At 36.3% G+C, this 22261-nt stretch overlaps 1 protein-coding gene across 3 annotated transcripts in view; it reads right to left on the minus strand.

Annotated features, from left to right (window-relative positions):
• Window positions 1-1931: 1931 nt before the first annotated feature.
• Window positions 1932-22261, minus strand: part of RTKN2 (rhotekin 2) — a 79933-nt gene continuing 59603 nt past the window's right edge. Inside the window, exons 10-14 of one of the 3 annotated variants that reach the window (XR_004626127.1) lie at window positions 17982-18147; window positions 13873-13980; window positions 12464-12624; window positions 2679-3034; window positions 1932-2031 (exon numbers count right to left, since the gene is read on the minus strand). Coding sequence is in view for 2 of the 3 variants with exons in the window: in XM_002915104.3 (XP_002915150.2) it covers window positions 12098-12624; window positions 13873-13980; window positions 17982-18147 (801 nt within the window). In the remaining variant the exon portion in view is untranslated. Of the gene's footprint in view, window positions 2032-2101; window positions 3035-6954; window positions 12625-13872; window positions 13981-17981; window positions 18148-22261 lie in introns of those variants that run through there. The other 2 variants (XM_034662571.1, XM_002915104.3) reach the window with 2 other exon arrangements.

Consider the following 22261-nt stretch of genomic DNA (forward strand, 5'->3'; position numbering starts at 1 on the left):
GGTCCTATCATTACCCTTTTACAGGGTCTGGGGCTTAGCGGACTTATGCTGACAGGCCTAAGGCCAGTGGGTGAAGGCAGCACCCCCACCCCCCAGGACTCAGCCCTTCGCTGGATGCCTTCAGCACTGCGCTGGCCAGAGACTGTGAAGTGGGACCCCCTGTGGGAGGGAGCTGGGCCATCATGTCTTCGCTTTCTCTTCTCCGTGCCTGCCTCCCCTTCTAGGGGAGCTCATGCTTGCCTCTTCTTGACATGTGCGTGTGTATCTTGTCCTTGTTTTGTTTCACTTGGAAAACCGTCTATAATTCAGCTAAAGCTTCTACTTAATGCATTTAGATATTGTGAAGTTCCAAAAAGAGTTCCCCTCTACCTATCTCAATAAAGTTTTTCTAAAGAAGGACAAGTGAGCGATTTTTAGAAACAGGATTGATGAAGGAACATTCTCTTGATTTGAAGGGGACAAATATAGAGACTTTGTGGTCATGGAGTAAACCTGTTGGCATCCTTCGGTCTCTTCACTGGAATGCGAATTGACACAACAGGGAATGTGGCTATCAGCCTGTGAGGAAAGGACATGTGTCGTTTAATGAGATAGTTTCTCTCCTTAATTCATAGTCCCAGGAATCCGTTGAGGGCTCATTTAAGCCCTTGGGAGACAGGGAGATTTGGGTGCCCTCTTCCCTCCACCATAGAATTCAAAAACAGGAGTACAACAGAACCCATCAAATTTAAATCTTATATGTGTGCTGGAATTAGTATAGCTTTTTTTCTTATTGAAAGATCTTCCCCCCCTCGTGTGTGTGTGTGTGTGTGTGTGTGTTGTTGGATACATATTTGCTTAGTTTTGTAAACTGAGCAACCCAGTGCTGAGCAGTCCAAATGTAAGTTTCTAGAAAGTCCCAACTAATTGCAAAAAGGAAAAAGAGGAGTTAGTCTGAAGCTCATCAGCTTCTAAATTGAATGTCTAGCAGCACATCACTAAGACTCAAGGATTGCATTAGATGAACAGTTTTCAAATTGCTGTGGGAAACCCCAAGGTCCTACGGAGCAGCTTCTGGGTCTGTGCGAGTGGGATAGGTAGGAAGCAGGATGTGGAGGCCATGCGCTCCTTACTCCCTTCCCACTCCAGAGTAATTGCACGGTGATCTGTTTTATTACTAAAAGGCCTACATAAGATTTTGCTTGGAAATGGGGTCCTGCTGCTGAAACAAAAGCATGGTATTGTACACTTGTCATTTTAATGCTGGTTACTGATCAGAAGAGTACTTGTGTTTTTTTTCTGGCACTGGAACTAAATCCCATGAATCAATCCAATTTTTCTAATCTCTAATCTCCATGAAGACGGAGACTAGCCTTCATTCTCATCTTCCCCTGCCCGGGCAGCCAGCAGAGCCCCATGTATGATGGGGACTAGTAAAGTATTGGCTGCATGCCTGTCATGTTTTCCCAATTACATTAATAATACAAGTCATCCACTACGTCCCAGGAAGTTCACAGCAGAAAGTCAAACAACAGAGTATTTTCACTGGTGTTGATCAGGCTTGTGGTACATTTAGTCCAACATTTTCCGGGCTCTCCACTCTAAGCATTTTATTTTAGTAATTGATTTGGGTTGAAATCAATCTAAAGTGGAATCCTATCTCTGCATTTTTATTGAGTTTCATTTCTTGGGATGCTGTGCTGTATGAAATAGCAAAGGTATGGAAGTATCCTGGGCACACTATTCTAATTTCCTGAAGAAACTTTGAATGACTCATTTGGGGATGATGTCAGCATTGCTCTCATAATTGACTATTTAAAAAGCACAAGAATCACAAGTCACAAAAAAAAAAAAAACAAACAACAACAACAAAAAAAACCCTACAGTTGAATTTCCCCACAGAGGGGAGCAGGAATCATGAACTCAGTTCAAAGGGCTTGGTGTGGACGCATGAGGTTTGCCCTGGGCCTGTGCATGTTTCCTCCCTTCAATCTGTTCACGGCTCTGGGTCACTCTTCACAACCCTTCAGGCCTCTCCTTCCCTCTTGCCTACTGGAAAGAGAATTTGATAAACTCAGTCATGCTCAGATGTCACAGGTGGAAGCAATTTAATGAGTTACCTTCTCCTTGCAAAGAGGCTGGGAGGTAAGAAGAATCAAGTCAATGGTGTCATGTTAGTGACCTGGATACATAGGAGAAGTTATTTCTCTTCTTAATTTTTTTCTTAATCAAGCCAGGGGAGGCTTGGTCCTCTCAGCACCCTTGTAGTGACAAAGCCTGACTCAGAACCAGCCCCTGCCATTGGTGGGGACTTCACATGGAGCGCTCGCAAGTACAGGCCACTGGTTTCCTTCTTGGAGAGACATGGCGAGTGCGCTCCCCCAGTGCCGATGGTCACCACTCCGGTCCTCCCTGCTCTAACGGAGTGGGTCACAGGTGATCTGGGTGCGCTAAGCCCAAGGGCGCATTTCAGGAGAACCTCAACAAAAGGCAAACACTGCAGCCCGACATTCAAGGCAGTTCATCTGACGCCACTGTCTCCTCCACCATATTTCTCACTAATCCCCAGCCACATGCAACGAAACCATTTCAGGCACTCGGCATACCCTGTTTTCATGCTTTTTAAGGCCACCTATTGCTGTGGAAACAAATGACCCCCCAAAAGCTACTGGTTAAACTATCAGCATTGATTATCTTACTGTAAGTTTTTGCGGGTTGAGAATTCAGCAAGCACTTAGCTGGAGAGCTCTGGCTTGGAATTTCTCCGGAGGCTGGTCACGCCTGGGCTCTGCTCCCGAGGTGGCTCATTCACAAGGTGGTGCTCATCGCCGGGAGGAGGGCTCAGTTGTCCTTCAGCTGGTTTTCTCCAGGACCGTCTGAGGGTAGCTGCTGGCTTCCGTCAAAGTGAGCGATCCAAGAGAGAGCGCTTAGGGGCAAGTTGTCCTTATAACGACCTGGTGTCACAAGCTGCTGCCCAGTGTCAGCTCGGCAGTGGTCCGTTCGCTGGGAGCGAATCACTCAGTCTAAATGCAAGGGGAGGGCAGCCAGACTCCACCTTGGAGAGAAGTGTCAAAGGATTTGTAGACGCACTGTAAACCACCATAATGTTCCTGCCCTACTGTTTGTTCTGTTCCCTCTGCTCAGAATGCCCTTTCCTCTCCAGGCATGGCCCCAAACTACAGGACTTCATAGTTAGCTGCATCCCTGGTCTCTGACCCAACAGATCTGAGCGGCACCCCAAACGCCCAGGCATGGTGATCAGAATGGTCTCCAGATATTGTCAAATGTTCCATGGTGAACACAAATCACCCATGGCTTAGAACCACAGTTCTAGATGTTAAAAATTCTGTGATTTATTTTTGTAACCCCAATACTAAACAGTTTTAATATGCTGATGTAGTCAGTACTCTAAAAGACTATTCTAACGATCTAGAAAGTGACTTTATTCCTTCAACTTTATGCTGCTGAGGACCTTGACTTGTCCTGTCCGAACTTTCCCGGGCTTCCTTCACTCCTGACTCCAGTAGCCTTTCAATAAATTCCCCCACGCACCCACCCTTTTTTTTTTTTTTTCCCCAAGGTCTGGCTCAAATACCACTTCTTCCAGTTCTCCCTGATTTCCTTAGATGGAATTTCTCTTTTCTTCCCCATCATATTTCTATTGTAATGTTTTCCACAGCTTAGTGGTAGATTCGAGTTTACATATACCCAAAGCAGATCCCTCCTGAATGCCTCCCTAGGGCCAAGCATCATGCCCAGAATAGTATACGTTGGATCTTATTGAGAATGAAATGGGTTTTCATGCGGGGCTCTAATACAAAGGGATATACCAAGGGACCACATCACTAGGGGAAAAGTTTGGAAGCTAGTCTGGCAAAAATTGTCCTTAATGCTTTTTTGCTATTTCACATTTATTAGAGGCTGGGAGTACAATGGGGAAGTTGAGCGCTCACGTTGGATCATGAATGATGACGTTTAAGTCCTGTCTCACCCACTGTGAGACCTTAGACAAGTTACTTAATTGTTCTGTGCCTTAAATCACTCATTTGTAAAATGGTGATTGTTATGATACTACCCTGAGGGCATAAAACAAGGCGGATCAACTTGGAGCTGCTCTAGCTGAACCGGGAGAGGGAGAATCAGAGGCTCACTCTCTTGGCATCCCTCTCTCCGGTTGCTACCTCAAAGGGCATCAACTCAGGAGCCTCGGGCTCTCTAGATTAGTTTGAGACACATACCAACAGCCATTTCAGCGGTTTTACTGATAGGAAAGTTGAACAGAGGAGTAAACTGCTTGCCCAGGCAACATGGCTAGTTAATGGTAAACCAAGGACTAGAATCCAACTCTTCCAACCAACTCATAAACTGAATACTCTTTCCACTAACTCTGCCAACTCTACTGTTGATGTCAGTTTCCTACTTTAGTTTGTCTTATTTTCTTGAACTGGCGCTCGAGGTCCTACACGTGGTCCAACATATCTTACCTTTCCCCTATTGCCAATTTTACTTTAGCCATGCCAATCTTTACCATGTTCCATGGATTCTTACCCTAAAAATAGACTCACTGTCTTATCTAATCCATTCTTTTCCATAACGTTCATGACTACATTCCCCTTTAAATTTGAATGCTGTAAAATTAAACTCCTCCGGGAACCTACTGGATAAACTGACTTCTATTTTACTATTTCTCCTAGATTTGAAAAATCTTCCTGTTACAACTTGCTATCACATTGTCCCAAGATAGTCATATAATTTTGCATTGCTTAACTCATTTTAGTAGTAAAAAGATACAAGGCATTTTGCACTTGTTGAAAAATTGTTTTGTAAAAGTTCTCATACCCCTCTCTGATCTCTCATAACACTTAAAATTAGATATTTGTGTTATACTGAATACTAGTCTATATCGCATATTGTTGTTTTATGTATTATCTTTTCAACTAATTTCTCAGGTAGATAGGGATTGTTTTAAATGTCTGTGTACAGATACATTACTGTTCGATATGCAGAATGCAAATTCAAGCAGTAATTCACCTCAATATTCTCTAATATGGTTGATTCTACAAACTCTTACAGGAACTTTTGTAGAATAAGTATTCTTTTTAATTTTGCAAAACCCAATAGTGCCTAACATAGGGCTCTAATATAGAGACAGTAAGTATTTGGACACATTTTTAGATATCTCTTAAAGTCCAATATTTTCACATGAAGTTAAAAAGAAAAACAGGGCTGGGTTAAAATTCTTTTAAGAGTGTATGTATGCATGTGTATATATTAGCTAGATCTTCTCATTCCTTTTTTATATACATTTGCTACAATGTTGTATGTCACACTAGAGAAACAAGGTAAGAATTTATATGCCAGACCCTGAGCTTTATGTTTGTTACCTGTGTTATCTTATTTAATAATCATGGATATCCTATGAGGTAAATACTATTTTTACCTTAAAGATTAGAAAAACCCCAAAACCCCCCAAAAGACATTTTTTTGATGTTAAAAAAAATCCTAAATCACACATTAAGGTCATGCAGAGCTAGAAGTTAATCCAGGTCTAATTGTAGAATCCCCACTCCTAACTAACATGCAATGTGACCCCAGGCAAGTCTTCCACATTTGTTTAGTGGGCCACTGAGTTAAATCGTGTGCTTAGCACAATGCCCTACACATATTTACCCAATACTATTCCTCCATCAGCATTTCACTGTGACAGGATTAAAAGGTCAAATAAGACATGCTCCCTGTCCTTGAAAAGCCTAATTTGTGATAGGGAGAATCCTAAAATGGAACCCCAAGGTGTCCTGCCCTATGAATATATCATGTCCATAATTATATTATATGCAAAAGAGATTTTTTTCAGATGTAATTAAGGTTACTAATCAGTGGATCTTGAATTAATGAAAAGGGAAATTATCCTGGTGGGCTACATCTGCTCACATAACTCCTTGGATGTGGATGGAAAAGTCAGACGGATTTAAATCAGAGAGATTCAACTCCTCCATGAGGAGGATTTAATTCACCAGACCTAATGAGTTGTTGCTATCTTTGAAAAGGGGGCCATGTGCAAAAACTGCAGAGTGACCTCCAGTTGCTGAAGAGTGACCCCTGGTCAATCCACAAGCACTAGGAACTGAATTCTGCCAATACCCGAATAACAGATAAGCCTAGAAGTGGATTTTCCGCCAGAGTCTCCGGATTAGAGAGCCCAGGCTGGCAGACACCTTCATGTCGGTCTTGTGGGATCCCAAGCAGAGAACCCACTGGAGCCCACCCAGAATTCTGATCTAAAGAAATGTGAGATAATGAATGGATGTTGTTTTAAGTTGATAAGTTTACGGTAATTTGTTATGCAGGGGACAAATTCACAAAACTAATATGTAAGGGAACACAAAACCGAACAAGGGCTCGGGCTGTAGAGGTATAAGTAAAGCACAAAGAAAGGAGTGTAATTACCCTGGTGGAGAGGTTGAAGAGGGCATGGAGTCTTGAGGAAGTTAGAGGTGCTACCATTTTGAAGAATGAATAAAATTTGCTGTGTGGGCTGAGGGAAGAGTGCATGAAGAAGAGAGGGAGGAGAGAGATTCTAGGCAGGGAGGGCAGCATAGGAAAATGATGAGCAAGTAGAAACCTGCTGAGGCAATGTCCAAATGCTGAGAGCAGCAAAAGGAACGCGCCCAGCAGGGTGTGGCAGGTTGGAAGGGGGCTGTAAGGCTTTCTGTCAGCTGTGGAGGTTTGCACTTTTACTCTGCCAGCACTGGCAGCACTTACAAAAGAATCTTTTAAAACTAATTGAAAATATCTGGATTGAAGACTTGACGGAGTATATATATGTATCTATAATTTTATATTTTATATACATAAACACATGTTTTAATACTTGAGGTAAGTGGATAATAGCTCTTCTTAACACTTTTTCTCCTCTTTAATATAAAACGAAAATTGCCACAACTAAGTAAATTAAGATATGTTTATTAAGATGGCTAAGTTCAACAAAAATGTATCTACTCACAAAAATAGGAAAGAAAATGCTTTTTGAGTGAACAAACATAAAAATACAACACTCAGAAAAGTACCCATTTTCAACAAAACCATCTATTTAAAAAACATTTTTTTTGAGTACAGTTGACACACAATGTTAATTAGTTTCGGGTGTACGACATAGTGATTTGACAAGTCTATATGTTGTGCTGTGCTCACTGCAAGTGTAGCCAACATCTGTCCCCATACATTCCTATGACAGTACCATTACTAGATTCCCTGTGGTGTGCCTTCCATTCCCATGCCTTACTCATTCCATAACTGCAAGTTGGTACCTCCCACTCCCCCCTTCACCCATTTCGTCCTTCACCCCTGCCCTCTCCCCACTGGCAACCACCAGTTTGTCTTCTGTCTTTATAGGTCTTATTCTGCTTTCTGTTTGAAATATTCTATTTTAATATCTTGAAACCTGTTTATGACGTGGCATAATTATGTATATACAAGATCTTTTCAATCTCTCTCTCCTTCAGTAGTACATTAAGAGATTACCATATCTCTGAAAGCAAACTGCTGCCATTTAAAACACAATTTTCAGTAAGATTTGGAATGATTTTGCGTAGTTTTCCAATTATCAAACATGCCAGGATCGGTATTTTTCCTATATTCAGATAAACAAAAATATTTATGTAATAAATCTCCTTAGAGAAAGGGAAGCTTTTTAGAAAAAGAAATGTTAAATATTTCTGGTCATGTTTCAGATTCAGAAGTAAAATGTTGAAACAATATAATTGAGCCGGAATTGTTCATTCCTCTCCCCCTCCCCTGAGGAGCTCCATGGGAATAAATCAAGCACCGAGGGAGGTACATTAGAATAAGGAGTCTCCTTGTGGCTAACAGCAGCTGAGTATCCTAGGTCCCTAATTTATTATCAGAGTGACTTAAGCTCTGGGCAAATTCTGCATCAATAATCTCAAACTAAGGTTATATCAGTGAATTTTTAAAAGAATATACGGTAAGAAGGATTATATGTAAACATCTTAATGATTTTTAGTTATAGCAAGGTTATCAAATATTAGTCTTACAATAATTAGCACCAGCTTTGGGTATGTCTTTCTCTGATTAAGCTGATTTCACTACAGTTTACTTCTATCAGTCTAGCACAGAAGAGGGTACCTAAAGAAAAAGCTAGCAAATGTCTTCATGAATCAGTTCCTTTAATGTATAGAAATTTTACTCACATGACATTGGCTTCCTTACCAATCTTTGGCACTTTAAAAAATACATACCCATAATAGAATCTTTTTTTTTTTTTTTAGAGAGAGCACCAGCAGTGTTGGGGGGTGGGGCAGAGGGAGAGGGAGAATCCCAAGCAGGTGCCATGCCCAGCTCAGAGGCCAACAGGGGGCTCTATCTCACGTCCTTTGCAATCATGACCTGAGCCAAATCAGGAGTTGGATGCTTAACCCTCTGAGCTACCAGGCGGCCCCTGAATATGTTTTAATCCAGATGCTTAACCTACATTTAATTAAAAAATAAAAATTATAAACAATGCCACTTATACAAGCATGTTATAAAAAATAACACAGCCTAGCATATTTTCAAATGAAATCTTGTCTTTTAAAAATTCAAAGGTAACCACATTTCTAGTGTTAACTAAAAATATGCATGATCCAAAATAAACCGTTTTTTCATAGAACTATTATTAGCAGTGACGCAGTTACATTAAACATGTAAACATTAAAAAATAGTGATGTCTTTGAAATGTAAGGGCACAAAGTCAACTCTGTCTACTTTATAGTAGTTAAGACTAATAGAACACTGTATAAATGGTCATCAGTTAAAATTTAATTACTGTTCAATAATTCACTCTTTAAAAAGACAAGGTCTTTGATAAACTCTGACCATAGGACAGATATTTTCCCTGCCAAAGCACTGCTCTTCTTGTTCCTGGTACAGCGTTCTGTCTGTATCTAGTATAGTCGTTCCTCATTCATGGTAACACAGGTGATTACATTCAAATGGCATTTAACATAAATTGTGCCAAACTGCCCTATAATTTCATTTTGGACTGAATTAATCAACTTCTCAGTAGGTGACTGAGGTGCTGAACACAAGCCTAAGGAAATACTTGACTGCTTAACCTACCTTATATGAATCGTCTCTAATGCAAGGCAGCTTCCATTTTTAATAAACAGGACCAGAAAAATTTACTTAGTAGGATCTTAAAGGGTAAAGATAAGGCATTTATAATAAATGAAATTAGTTTTCCATATACATGCACATCTATTTAAAAGAAGTCAGGGGGCACCGCAGACATTAAGGAGGATTTAACCAAACTCACCAAGAATGGGCACGCCTGATATTCTGAAAGGCTGTTTACCTTAAGACGTGTGTGTTTATAATAATAAAATGCCTTCTTTGTCCTTGGCAAGATGTTTAAATAAAAAGCTCACCACTTTGTAGCAAGTAAAAATAATACTATCTTAATGCTGTGGTGAGTAATTTATGTCCCAGAGCTTGAAATGTAAATGTAATTTTCTAAGACATTATCTTCAGATCATCAGAATTATCATAATATCATAAAATATCTATTCTTTGTTTCTCTAATTATAATATTATTATGAAGATCTGACAGCTAACTCTTTGTTTTCAAGTTTATAGTCTTCATATATCAAGAAACAAAAGGACAAACAAGGAATGTGAAAAGGCAGCTCATAAAAAGCTGAAACGTCTTTTATTACATGACATATTTTTATCTGTCATAAACTTCCGGTTTAGGAAATGAGAAAACAAATACTTCTTTTGACGAACTCCTTGACAAAGTGTTTAACTAAGTATTTTTAGATTTTTTTAACTGTGGAAGGAAGGAAGGAAGGAGGAAAGAAGGAAGGGAGGGAGCCCCGACTGTGTATTATACCTTTTGGGGGAAGTGAACTGACATTTAATGAACACAACGCTAAAGGAAGTGAAGCTGAAGCCTTCAGCAGGATCCCAAAGGCTCTGTAGCATACAGTGAAATGGGTCCCCAGAAACAGCCTGAATAACTGTGGTCCTTGGTCAGGCTTCACATAAATATTTCTAGGAGGAAGGGCCTCAGCCTGGTTTCAAAGTGTCCCACTGAGGGCACAACTGCTAGGTAGTTTCTCTATGAATAAATTCTCTTTCCAGTACACCTTAAATCCTTCTTGATATAATATGCATGAGGAAATGACAAGAATATAATTTGGAAGTTTTAACACTGGTTGTTATAAGGAAGGCTTCGGCTAAAAAAAAAAAAAAAAGATGCTTAGATGCCAGTTTCAGAAACAATTTTGCCTGCAGCATCTTCTAGCTCAATAATTTAGTGGCAATGACAGTCACAAATGCTGTCAAAAACAGAAGTGAGGTTTAAAAAATAAACAAAAATTCAAACAATGATATCCTGTAGATTTTTAATATGTCATTTACTGAATTGGCAACCACAACAGAATTTATGAGAGCCTTCTCGTTAGAAAAAACAAATTAATCCTACCTTTGCAGGTTTTCATGCATGTGATTGTCTCTACACTCCTCTAAGGCAGGCACATGGGGCTTCCTTCTCATCAAATACTATGTCTATCCTGGTATCGTGGGTCACAAGAGACCTTTTGTATCATTACTCCCCCGAGTCTCAATTCTTACTAGGAGTCCCCAGCAAACACAAAAGTAACCTGGCAGTTACATCATTCTATATAAATGAAGAAAGACTGTTATCTAAAAATAATGAAAGGCTCCATTTAAATTAATGTTACTTTTTTGTCAAGTGTTCATTTTACTTTGTAATGATGTAGTTCTGATCCAAATAGAGTTCTCATGAGCTTTAGAAAGATCTCTAGAGATTATACAGAGAGGAGTAATTTAATTCTTATATTTTTATTTCTTGCAATGACATTTAGGGTTCAGTGTGATTTCAGATTTTTTTGTGCTGTTGCTGACACCTTATGGAAACTGGTTTATTTGGAAATTCTGATTTGATTTTTAAAACTGTTCAGCTCTTATTTACAAGAAGCATTATTATTTTTAAAATGGATTTTTTGTTCCTTTAAGGTATTCATCTCTTGCTATTTGTTCCTCACTTGATTTCATAATCCTGTTTGGGTCACTATGATTAGTTGCTATGGAAATTACCTCCTATGGAAATGATTCCGAAGTCATTGTTGTAAGAATATGACTTTTAATGAATAATATCAATAGCAGACATCAACCTTTACTAGAAAAAGGAAATTTAATTAAAATGTTTTAAAAGGATTAATTCTGAAAATTATTATCATGGCCAACTTTTCTGATATTTTTGAATCGGCCATCTGCTTTTTAAATAAGTATTAAATGAATTTTAAGGTGTTAATCAGCTACTCACTTCCCCAAATTCCAATGTCACAATGGAAATTAGCACTATGCATAGAAAAGTGGAAATAAAGAACATTTCATTTACCTTTTCTCTAAACTAATAAATGTTATGCTTCACTTATGAGAGTTAATGTCAACAGGATTTCAGGGCTCATCAAGGAAACAACTTTGAATAGCACATTATAAATTCCCTTTAAAGATGAAGAATATTCCAAAATTTATCCCAGGAATTTGAAAGGTCAGTGAGTTAACTAGTGAGTTAAACAATAGATGAGAGCCAGTGAACCATTAGATGAGAATTCCAGAATGTTAAGAAGAAATTTTCTTGGGTGGATTCTATAATTTGCGGTTTGAATAAAACTTTTGAAACATTCCATTAGTATTAAAATTCTCACAATGAGAATATGGTATTTAACACATTTTAAATTACTAGACAGTCTCTCCCCAAAGAAATTTTAATGCCTTCTTCTGCCTAGTGCTTGCTCACTGCTGGTTCTAATTTAGGAATAAATTAACCCTGCCAACAATTAGGATATTGTCTAGAAACTGCCTCTTGCACTCTACAGGGGAAATCACTCATAGTCAGAAGATCAGAAGTAAAAGAGAAATCCATTTCTTCATTATAAAGCATTTTTATAACTAATAACTTATTAATTATTGATGTAAATCACTATCATATTTACCAACATAATTACATATTACTATATGTCTAGTGCTTCTGAATTAAGCCTAACAGTTACAGATTTTGTTAAATGTTTTATATATTAAGGGTTTTCTATACTTATGCCTGCAACCATGATCTAGGGTCCAAAATGTCTTTGATACATTTCTGCCTTGGAGCTGGCACTGGCTTGGCTTCAAAATTGGTTTTAGTGTCTATGTGTTCACCATCACTTAAATTATTTTTCCTGGCAGGAAGTTTTCGAGGAGCAGCCATTGGTTTCTGTAAGTGATGCATTAGGGTTGATAATTTGGTATCCAAAGGCAAGGTCCAAGATACACTTGTTTTTTCCCAGTTGTCCTTTACCAATTGATCAGTGTTGCTCTGTGTTTTTAAGCTGAATGGAGGTTTATCAGGAGGAGGAAGGGGAGCACGTCTTTTTTTCCCTTTCCCATCATGTAACTGCTTGCTTGCAAGAGACAATACCTTTTTCTGGATAACCACTTGATGATTACCATCAAAGAGGCTGGCCCAAAGATGTCGTGAGGATTCTTCATGCTGACTAATAAGAAACTGTCCATTTGTCTCTTCAAGTTTTTTTTGTATTGTATCAGTTAAACTTCCAAGTTTTACAGGAGAATCAATGCCTGTAATAATTTTGAGGAAAAATACATAGGGGAAAAATTCAAAAGCTGTGTACACTTTGAGTGAGTTACTGTTTTCTAAACCAGTATCTATAATGGTCATCAAAAACACATTGGATAAGCAAGTGGTTTTGGTTTAAATATAACCCTACGGACAGAACCAAAAAATGAGATCATTCACTGTGCACTAAACACACACACACACACACACACACGCACACAAATATATATATTCCTAAATAAATAAGTAAAAGCCAGTTTTCAAAGGAGTGGCGTTACATCAGGATTTTTTTCAATTCTATAGATTAAATATTTATTAAATAACTTTTCTTGGATTTAAAATCTATTCTGACTTCTAGGTAACAGTGGATTCCCTTTTCATAAAAGCCTGATATGTAAACTTGGACAAGTGTAACTGGATTAGCATCCTTTCCTGTAGACTAGCAAAGTCTCTGTTAATAGGGAAAAATTCCAAAACCAGAAACCCAAGGAAACAGAGTGAAGCCCTGATACCAGTTTGGTGATAAGGATACTGGATGAATTTTTCCTTGGGAAAAAATAAGAGAACAGAGACAAATGTCTATTAAATGAATCACTGGTATTAAATGAATCACTGGTTGTATCATTTTTAATCTAACATTTTAAAGCGTGTGTAAAGTATATATTGGTGGCAAAATAGAATTTAATGTTGACCTGTGTTTGTTCACAGCACTGTTCACTCAGGCAGTCTCACAGAGAAATAAATACTCTTTCAAAGTGTGGGAAAATGGAATATTAATGAGTCTAGAAATCCAAAATTTTCCAAAGTATTAAACTTAACCGATTTTTTGACCTGAGATGAAAGCTTCCATTTATTAATATTCATTTATCAACATCACTTTAAAACAAATTCAATAAAATACAGAAAAAATTACAGAACATGATTATATTTTAGAATCTGCAAGTTTACATTTTCAGAATTTTCATCAGCTACTCAGCTAATATTTATTTTCAGTGCCTCTTATTCATTTGAAGCCTTAACATTTTTGTTTGATCTTAAGCATTCAAACTATGAAAAATGTGTATTCATTAATTTTGTATTAATTCATTTATTAAACATGAGTTCCTTAGTCTATAATCATAGTCTTTTTTCATTCATTTTGACTGTGCCCTGAAAATTTTAGCATTTTAATGTCAATAGAATAAGCTGCTTGAGTATGGACAATGTTGTTTTTGTTACCCTGCAGCTTAGAAAAGACAAACCCCACTTACTCATATCATGGTAGACTGAGGTCGCCTCTTTTGTCAAGAACAAAGGTGGTTTCCGTGGTGACATAATCTCAATTTTCATAAGTTCTTCACAACAATGCTTCCATTGGCCTAAGAAAGACGGAAAAAGGCAGGCTAGCTTAAAACATAAATGTGAAGATATATACTTCATTTTCAATAGATATCAACATATTTTATGCTACGAAAAATAAGAGTGAATTTATAAAGCATTGCCTTAAGGAAGCCACGAAAACCTAGTACTCCCATAATTTTAAAGTCCAAGTCTAAGCGTAAGAGTAATCTATTTGAAAAATAAAGTTCTGTGCACAGATATAAGAAGCTAAGATCTCTAGGCTATTAAATACTATGCTATTTCACTAAATGGTCTGAAATGTCTATTCACAGCAAAATTTGTACAAGTTCACCTCTTTTAAATATTAAATAAAAATATCCAGTACTTAAGACAGTTGAAAGGTAAAAATCAATTGAAATAGAGTTATCTAGAAGGAAACAGTGCTTTTCAAAAATGGTGTTAACTTTGAAAATTCTAATTAAGAAATAAGAATTGCTTATTTAACAATTATTTCTTCAAAGGATTATGCTTTTCAAAATTTGTATAACTCTAGAAAAATGCTGCATTTTCATTCAAGTAAAAAGTGTATAAGAGCTTATTACAATAAAGACACATCAGTCAAAATTCTAGCTGAATCTAATTTATTTTAGGAAAGACACTTTTTAAATAAAGCCATTAGTCATTTGGAATAAAAAAAAATACTCCAATCAGTTGTTTTGATTTTTAAGTTAAAATTCAAGAGTGTGGACAACATTAATTTTTCTTTTAATTATGTTTTATTACTTTCATCTTAAAATGCTCAGGCTTATTTCTTCTGAGTGGATATAAAAACTGTAACCTTTCTGTGTTTATTGTGTGCCTGCATGCTGGAAAACAACAGTGCTAGAGACTGTGTGTCTCTATATTCGTGTTATTAAAATAGGTTATTGAGCTCCACTATTCTTATACTCTATCTTACATCTGTAGAAAAGTAAATGTAATACACATGTGCCTTTTTGGAATGATTTATGATGTATGTTTCTCTTCCTTTTATTATATTCTCAGTCTCCATACTCAATATCCAATTTAGTTATTTTCCATAGCTTAAAAATAAAAGACATTTTATGTTTGGTCAAATTATCTATTCATTTTTGTTGTTTTAAATCTAATATACAGCCATGGTTATATGGTAATATGCATAAATTTTAAACCCATTACCTTAAATAGCTAAGAAACATAAAAAACCTTTTAGTATGTTTTACTACAATGCTAAGTATAGAATATGGTAAAAATTTCAAAATAGCCCATATAGCATCTCATAAAAGGAATGAAATCTTGAGTTTGAGGCTTCAAAGGTTGCTCTGCAGAATTTAAATCTAGTAGGATCTGAGATCTGATAACTTATTCCTCCCCTCCACTTCCTTTTTTAGATAAATATATAAAAGCCAGCTTTTCCTTCTTGGGGGCAGAAAAAAAAAAGGTCTTATCTAATAGAAAAATAATGAAATACTTTGAACTAGCAAACATTTCTCTATCAAATCTTAGGCAAATTATAAAGTGTAGTATTTTCTCTACATTGATAGATGAAAGCTTTTCATTGTTAAACTGGTAGCAGAATACTAATCATGTTGAAGAATGGAATATAAAGCCATATTATCCCATGTGTTACTGAAGTCAGAGGTACAAGTGTGATATGTTCACTGGTCAATTTTACAATGGAAACATTTATTTTATCAGTGAATATATTAGTATGCACAGTTAAACCTGATACCAACATGCTAACACAAAAATAAAGGCTCAGTATGAAATATTAAACAGTTATGTTGTATTCACATAAAATCTGTATATTGAAGATGTTTACCACAATAATATTTGCTATAATGTTCCCACTCAAAATGATCTGTTATTCTAAGCTACTTATGTAATTCAATATTTACATTATTAAACACTTGAAAAAATATTATCTTTGACCCACCATTCCTAGCTCTACCCCTTTTGATCATCCAAAACAAGTGTCATTCCTCCTTTACATCTTTGTTAACTCTCAAATATTAAAAATTAGCTATGACATCCCCCTTGCCTCCAAACTCCACTCTTAAGGTTGTTCTTCGGCAAGCTAAACAGACCTAGTGCCATTAATGTTTTCTCATGGTTTTTAACTTTCTCATTATCCTGATTCTCTACTCTTAATCAGAGTCAAGTAACTGAAATTTGCTCTAAATATTAAATTACTCTTAGTTTGTTCTGCCCTAAATATCTATCCTCAACTTTGTTCTACACGTCAGATTTCGCCTAAGATCGCAAGAGGTACACTTAAGCTTACCATTTACGAGTCAATCTTTAGGATAGTATAAACATTTCCATCTTTGCTTCATATCTTCATACACAATGAATTCTAAAGTGCAAATCTAATAGAATTTATACTTAAAAGATTACATAGTTTGGCAGATTTTATCCACAAATCATTAAATACTAAAGAAGTAGCCAGATGTGAGAACCTAGCTGTCATATCTTTCTTATTTTGACAGTAATATCACGAGATTCGTATCCCTCAACTCCCCCATTTTTGCATGATAAATTATTTTATCTAACCTGGTGAATAAAAACATGAGACCATCTAGTAGTAGTTGATATCCAGACCATAATATTCTGCATTTTTACCTCCTTTCACCCCTTGTTCCTGTTTTTATACACATAAAAAATGTAAAATAGCAGAATCACTCCTAAAAATAATACAGTCTTTGTAAGACAAACTCTCTAGAGCAGAGCATTTAGGAAAGCAGTTAAAATTTCAGATGTGATCAGCAAACGAAAGGAAGTTGTTGTCTTTTAAGTTACACATCTAGAGCAGCTGAAATTAAAAAAAAAATGTAGTACATGCTGATAAGCATGGAACAAATATTTAAACATCTATTCAGTGCCTAGAGATAGTACTTAAGGAAAACAAGTCCTAAAGAATTCCAGAAGGCTATAGAAGGAGTTCTCTGGCTTCCTGCAGTAAACGAGCAATCTCTTCAGGCCTCAATTTTCTCAACTTTAGAGCAGAGGGAAATCATTTCTGCCTTGCTGGGCTGTTGTGAGAAATAAATGAAGCCATATGGTATGTGGAAGGTAATCAGTAAATTTAGTTCCCTTCTTTGCCCCCACCCCAACCATCACTATAACACTTGACCAGGCCATGCATCACAGTAGGCTTATAAAAATTAATCTGAAGGGGACAGCAGGTATTAACTCTTTTATAAAGTTCCCAAAAACAGATTTTAAGAAGTCCTAAAATTTCTGTAAGATTATTTCTAGGAGTTGCAGAAACAACTTTCTATGGTTTGGAAATGGCTATCTTTTGTAATTCTATAAAAAAGCATTCTAAAGACATAAAATACTAGTTGAATCTAACAGTAGGCTTAGTTTGACTAGAAATAGCCATTATCAAAAGTCTACATTTTCAGGATATGACTTCAGTATTTTCTTATTGATAAAATTCCTCCTTAAATATGAGAATATTAGAACCTCCCATATTTTACATAGAACTTTATTATATTACTATCGCATTGTTTTTATAATCATGGGCTATATTATTGAAACTGAAAAATCATATGTATGGCTTAAAAAAAATCTCTGGATGATGTCCAAGATGATATAATGAATCTGGAGTTAACAGAAGGTTACATGCGTCTCCTGAACATTTCAAATCACTAACCTAGAGAAGTTTTTTACTACTCAAATGGCTTCTTATCCCTTTGATCAAACATACTGCCTTAGCTGGTTAAAACCCAATATTTTGAAAAATTGTTGTCCAATTGTTTTAGGGACCAGAGAAACTTCAAAATAACAGGTAGGGATATGAGGAATTCAAAGGTATAATAAACTACAGGAAGTCAGGCACTGGGGAAAGTTTGAGAGAAAAAGGTATCAATGCATTGATGATATACTATCATTTTATTCAAGAGCATAAAAAAATTTTGATACAAACCATAAGATTATAATTTTAATATTTAGATTGCTTTGTGCATCTTTTCATGCTTCATGAATACATTATTAGCAAATCCAAACATCAACTTACTAAGATCAAAGAAATGTTGCCAGAAGGCTTCCATCCATTTCTGAAGATCTTCTCTGTTGTCCACTGCAAAAACATGAGTTACAGCCTGTCCAGCAACAGGGTTGATGACAGAGAAAGTATGAATTTTTTTCTTGGCATCCTTATCCATTGCCCGAATTCTGGTTTCCTAAAAATTAAGACAAAATTGGTGTTTTACAAGAGAATATTTTGGTAACGATCATATATATGTTTTATGCTTAGTTACCATACTTATACCAGATGCAATTATAAATCTTATGGCTGATCATTTAAAATATGTAATTTTGAGAACTTTCAATATTCAGACTCAAATCAATAAAAAAATGCTTTGCATGAAAAGTACTGAGTAATGTTTCAAAGTATGCTACATAGAGAACTTACTTTAAATTACATGAGATTAAAACATAACCTATTTTGTTCTGTTCAAGTAGGAGTTTGCTGTCTTTTATATACATCTTAAAATTTGCAATAAAACAAGTACAGCATGTCATAACTGTAATGTGAATTATGTTAACTACATTTCCAACAGTAATGAAATAAAAGAATCAGTAAAGTATGTTTGTTATTCTAATATTCAGGCATTATATCCAGTGTTATCACTTAAAGCAGTAAAACCATAACTTAGTGTTTACTGCAGCAAAGCAGTGAGGTTTTCTCCATTAGCATTTATTTCATATGTAACATTCATTTACAAAGCTCATAGTTAAAGATCCGTGAAGTATTATAACCTTTGTGATAACAATTATTTTTTTTAAACACTGAACGCAACGATCTACAACAAAGGCAATGGTTTCATTCATGTTGGTAGTTTAAACTTTTTCTGTGTGGTACTAGGTATGACACTGTGGTGCTTATTGTGTCTACATGTAGAAAAGTCTTGTTCCCAAGTCATTCAGGCACCACCATGGCACATGATGAGCTAGCGTCTACATGCAGTTTCCAGGGAGTTTTGGGAAAAGAAGTCTGGAATACAACAATCTATTTATGCAACAATAGGGATTTGGCTGCTTGGATAATGACTGATATTATCCTAGAGCGGTGCTGTCCGTTAGAAATATGTGAGCCACATATGTAAATTAAGAATTTCTAGTAACCACATTAAGAAGGTAAAATGAAACTGGTTAAAATCATTATGTATTAATTAATTATCACAGTATTTTAAAATCGTGTTTTTATGTAACCCAACACATCCAAAATATCATTTTAACGTGAGCAAAAAACATTTTTTGAGATCTTTTATTCTTTTTCATACTACATCTCCAAAATCCAGTCTCTATTTTATACTTTCAGCACATCTCCATTTGGACCTGTCACATTTTAAGTGCTTAACAGCCACTGGTGGCTAGTAGCTCCTGTATGGGTAGAACAGCTCTGGACTAATATGTTTAAACCTACTGTAGTGTGTGTAGAAGAATATTTAGCTGGCAGTTACAAAAGCTGATTAGGAGTGAGAAGAAATTCCTCACTTCTTTCAGTATTGAGTGAAGAAAGATTGTATGTATAGTCACACCTCAAAAGCAACATACGCGTATAATGATGTCTATGTGGACATCACAGAAGTAGCAAAGAGTTACAAAGAAATGCTATACATTCCCTGAAGAACGGGCAGGTGAACACCTTACACACCAGCTCCCCCTCATCCTCAGTTTGTAGCTCTCTGCAGTTTCATTTGCCCCCAGTCAACCACAGTCCAGAAGCAGATGACCCTCTTCCTGACATATGGTCCCAAGGTCAGTAGAAGCCTAATGCCACGTCACAGTGCCTACGTCATTCACCCCACTTCATTTCATCACACAGGCATTTTATCATCTCACATCATCACAAGAAGGGTGCATACAGTACGAGGACGTATTCTGAGAGACAGAAAGACCACATTCACATAACCTTTATTATATATATTGTTAGAATCATTCTATTCTATTACTGTTGTTAATCTCTTACTGTGCCTAAATTTATAAGTTAAAATTTATCAAAGCTATGTATGTTTAGGGAAAAAAAGTCTAGACAGGGTTCAGTACTATCCAGAGTATCGGGCATCCACTAGGAGTCTTGGAACGTATCCCCTGCAGATAGGAAGGGACTACTGTGTACTACAGAAGTTCTTTCCTGAAGGAAGGAATTTTTATTCAAGAGTCACATGAGAAAAAAAATGTATGCTGCATGAAGTAGCAGCATAACTTTGAAGGTGTGGAGCCTCACAAAAGGGAAGGATTTGGTAACCATCTTAGAGACAGTCTATCCTGTCAATTTTAAAATGTAAGAATGTGAGTGTCTTCAGAGGGTTATAATGGACTTACGGTCAGCATTGTAATTTAAAAGAACAGGGTCTTTTTACATTTCTATGCCGTGGTTACAAACTTTGTGAATTAACTCTTTTAAGTAATTATTTATACAATATAAAAACAAAATGGTGTCCTAAATGGCATCCTTGGAGGCTGAAAATGCATGTAATCCATCTCTTTAAATAGAAAGCTTATTATCACCAGCAGAGAATGACTTAAGCTCTAGGAAGAATCTTTAATATGCTCTCAATAAGATTTATTGAAGGCTGACTCAGTGGGAGAGGAGGGCAAGAGAACCCTCTATTGCTATTAGTATTTAAAAAAAAACCAAAAATGAAATATGAACTATTCTTGTTGTTGAAATTGTGCTTCCCTCCATCCAAATCTATCTTAATACAAATTTCTGACTACCTTTTGTATGTAGGATTAAAATGGATTCAACTTCTAAATAAAGAAAGTGTGATTTTTACAGATGAATATGTACATTTTTAGTAACACCAAGATATCATTTCAAATGAAAATAGCTATGTAGATAATCTGATGAACTGGATCATTTATATCTTTCTAAGAGAATATAATGCAATAATATAAAAATACTATACATTATACACTCCATTAACTCTGAGAACCATAAATACCACTAAATTTTTAAAACATGAGCAGCTTTTAAAAGGTGCAAATGAAACACAAAATAGATCATTTGAATTAACTGACTATATTTTATCACCCAAAATAATTTAACCAATGGGAATTTTTTTCAACTAAAAAACCACATGTCAAAGAAAAAGTCATTCAACAAATGAAGTTTCTGATAATGTCAGAAAGTTTATGCAAGTTGTTTTTCATTGTGGACAAAGTATCAAGAAGAGTGCTTAAAACTGCACTTCTCAAACGAGGAATGGATTAGAAAACACAAGGTGTGTTTTAGGGCATGAAAGCAAGAAGCTTTTTGCTCCCACTATTTCTACCGTCTAAAATATTGTCTGTCACTCACTATATTTGAAATACATTTGAAGAATAAACGAACGCAAGAGGAGAAGAACAACTCAGATAATGAGGGTTTTAGAGGCTGACAGTCTCAGATCCCAGAGATGATCCTAGTCCTACTCTTTATAGATGAGGACACCAATGTTCTGAAATCAGTTTTCTATCCAAAGTCAGTTTTTTCTGCCCAAACCATTTAGTTGATTTGGGAGGCTTTACAGCCAACTTTTATTGCTTTGTGGACAGGTTTGAGACTATTCACTGTGAAATTTTAATCCTTGGCTGCATCTGCTTCGTCAGTCAGCACACAGTGAAGTGCAGCCTTGTCCACTGCATGAGACGGCAGGTACTCAGAGGCGGCCAAGGGAAGTCAATAAAAATACAATCTGAGAAGTCAATGCTGTAACAAAATACAGTTAACTCTGTTCACTGTAATCAAAGGAAAGTTTCTTTTTAGGTTGTTCATTATTTTGAATTAAAACTGTACTTCAACCACTCGATTTCTGTGATAATGGAAAATTACTAAGTCAGGACTAGATTTATGAACTGTTTCTTACCTTAGTTTTTGACTATATGACCTTTAAAAAGTCTACTATGTACCCAGATTATAGTTTCTAAATACTCTTTCCTGCGAAAAGGAATCAGAGCTCTTTACAGAGATGGCTGATTCTCAGCCTGGGCCAGGAAATGGACAGGATAATACCAGAACATGTTCTCCTACCAGAAATCAAAGATTACTAGGGTTGTATCAAAAGGACTCAAGAACCAAACTGAAGAGCCTTTCAGTAGCCAAAGATGGGACCAAGTGAATGTCAATAACAATGGTAATGGATTGATGCATGAAATGTCTTTGAATCTATAAATTCATAATGATAATTAAAAATGAACTCCTTTGTCACTTTTGGAGGATGCTAATGGAACTACCTCCCTATTTTGGTAACTACTTAAAGTCTTTCCTACAAGAATTGTACCTCAACCAAATAGCTGATAAAGTAG

The sequence above is a fragment of the Ailuropoda melanoleuca genome, chromosome 6 (assembly GCF_002007445.2).
Source record: "Ailuropoda melanoleuca isolate Jingjing chromosome 6, ASM200744v2, whole genome shotgun sequence".
Classification (NCBI taxonomy): Eukaryota; Metazoa; Chordata; class Mammalia; order Carnivora; family Ursidae; genus Ailuropoda; species Ailuropoda melanoleuca.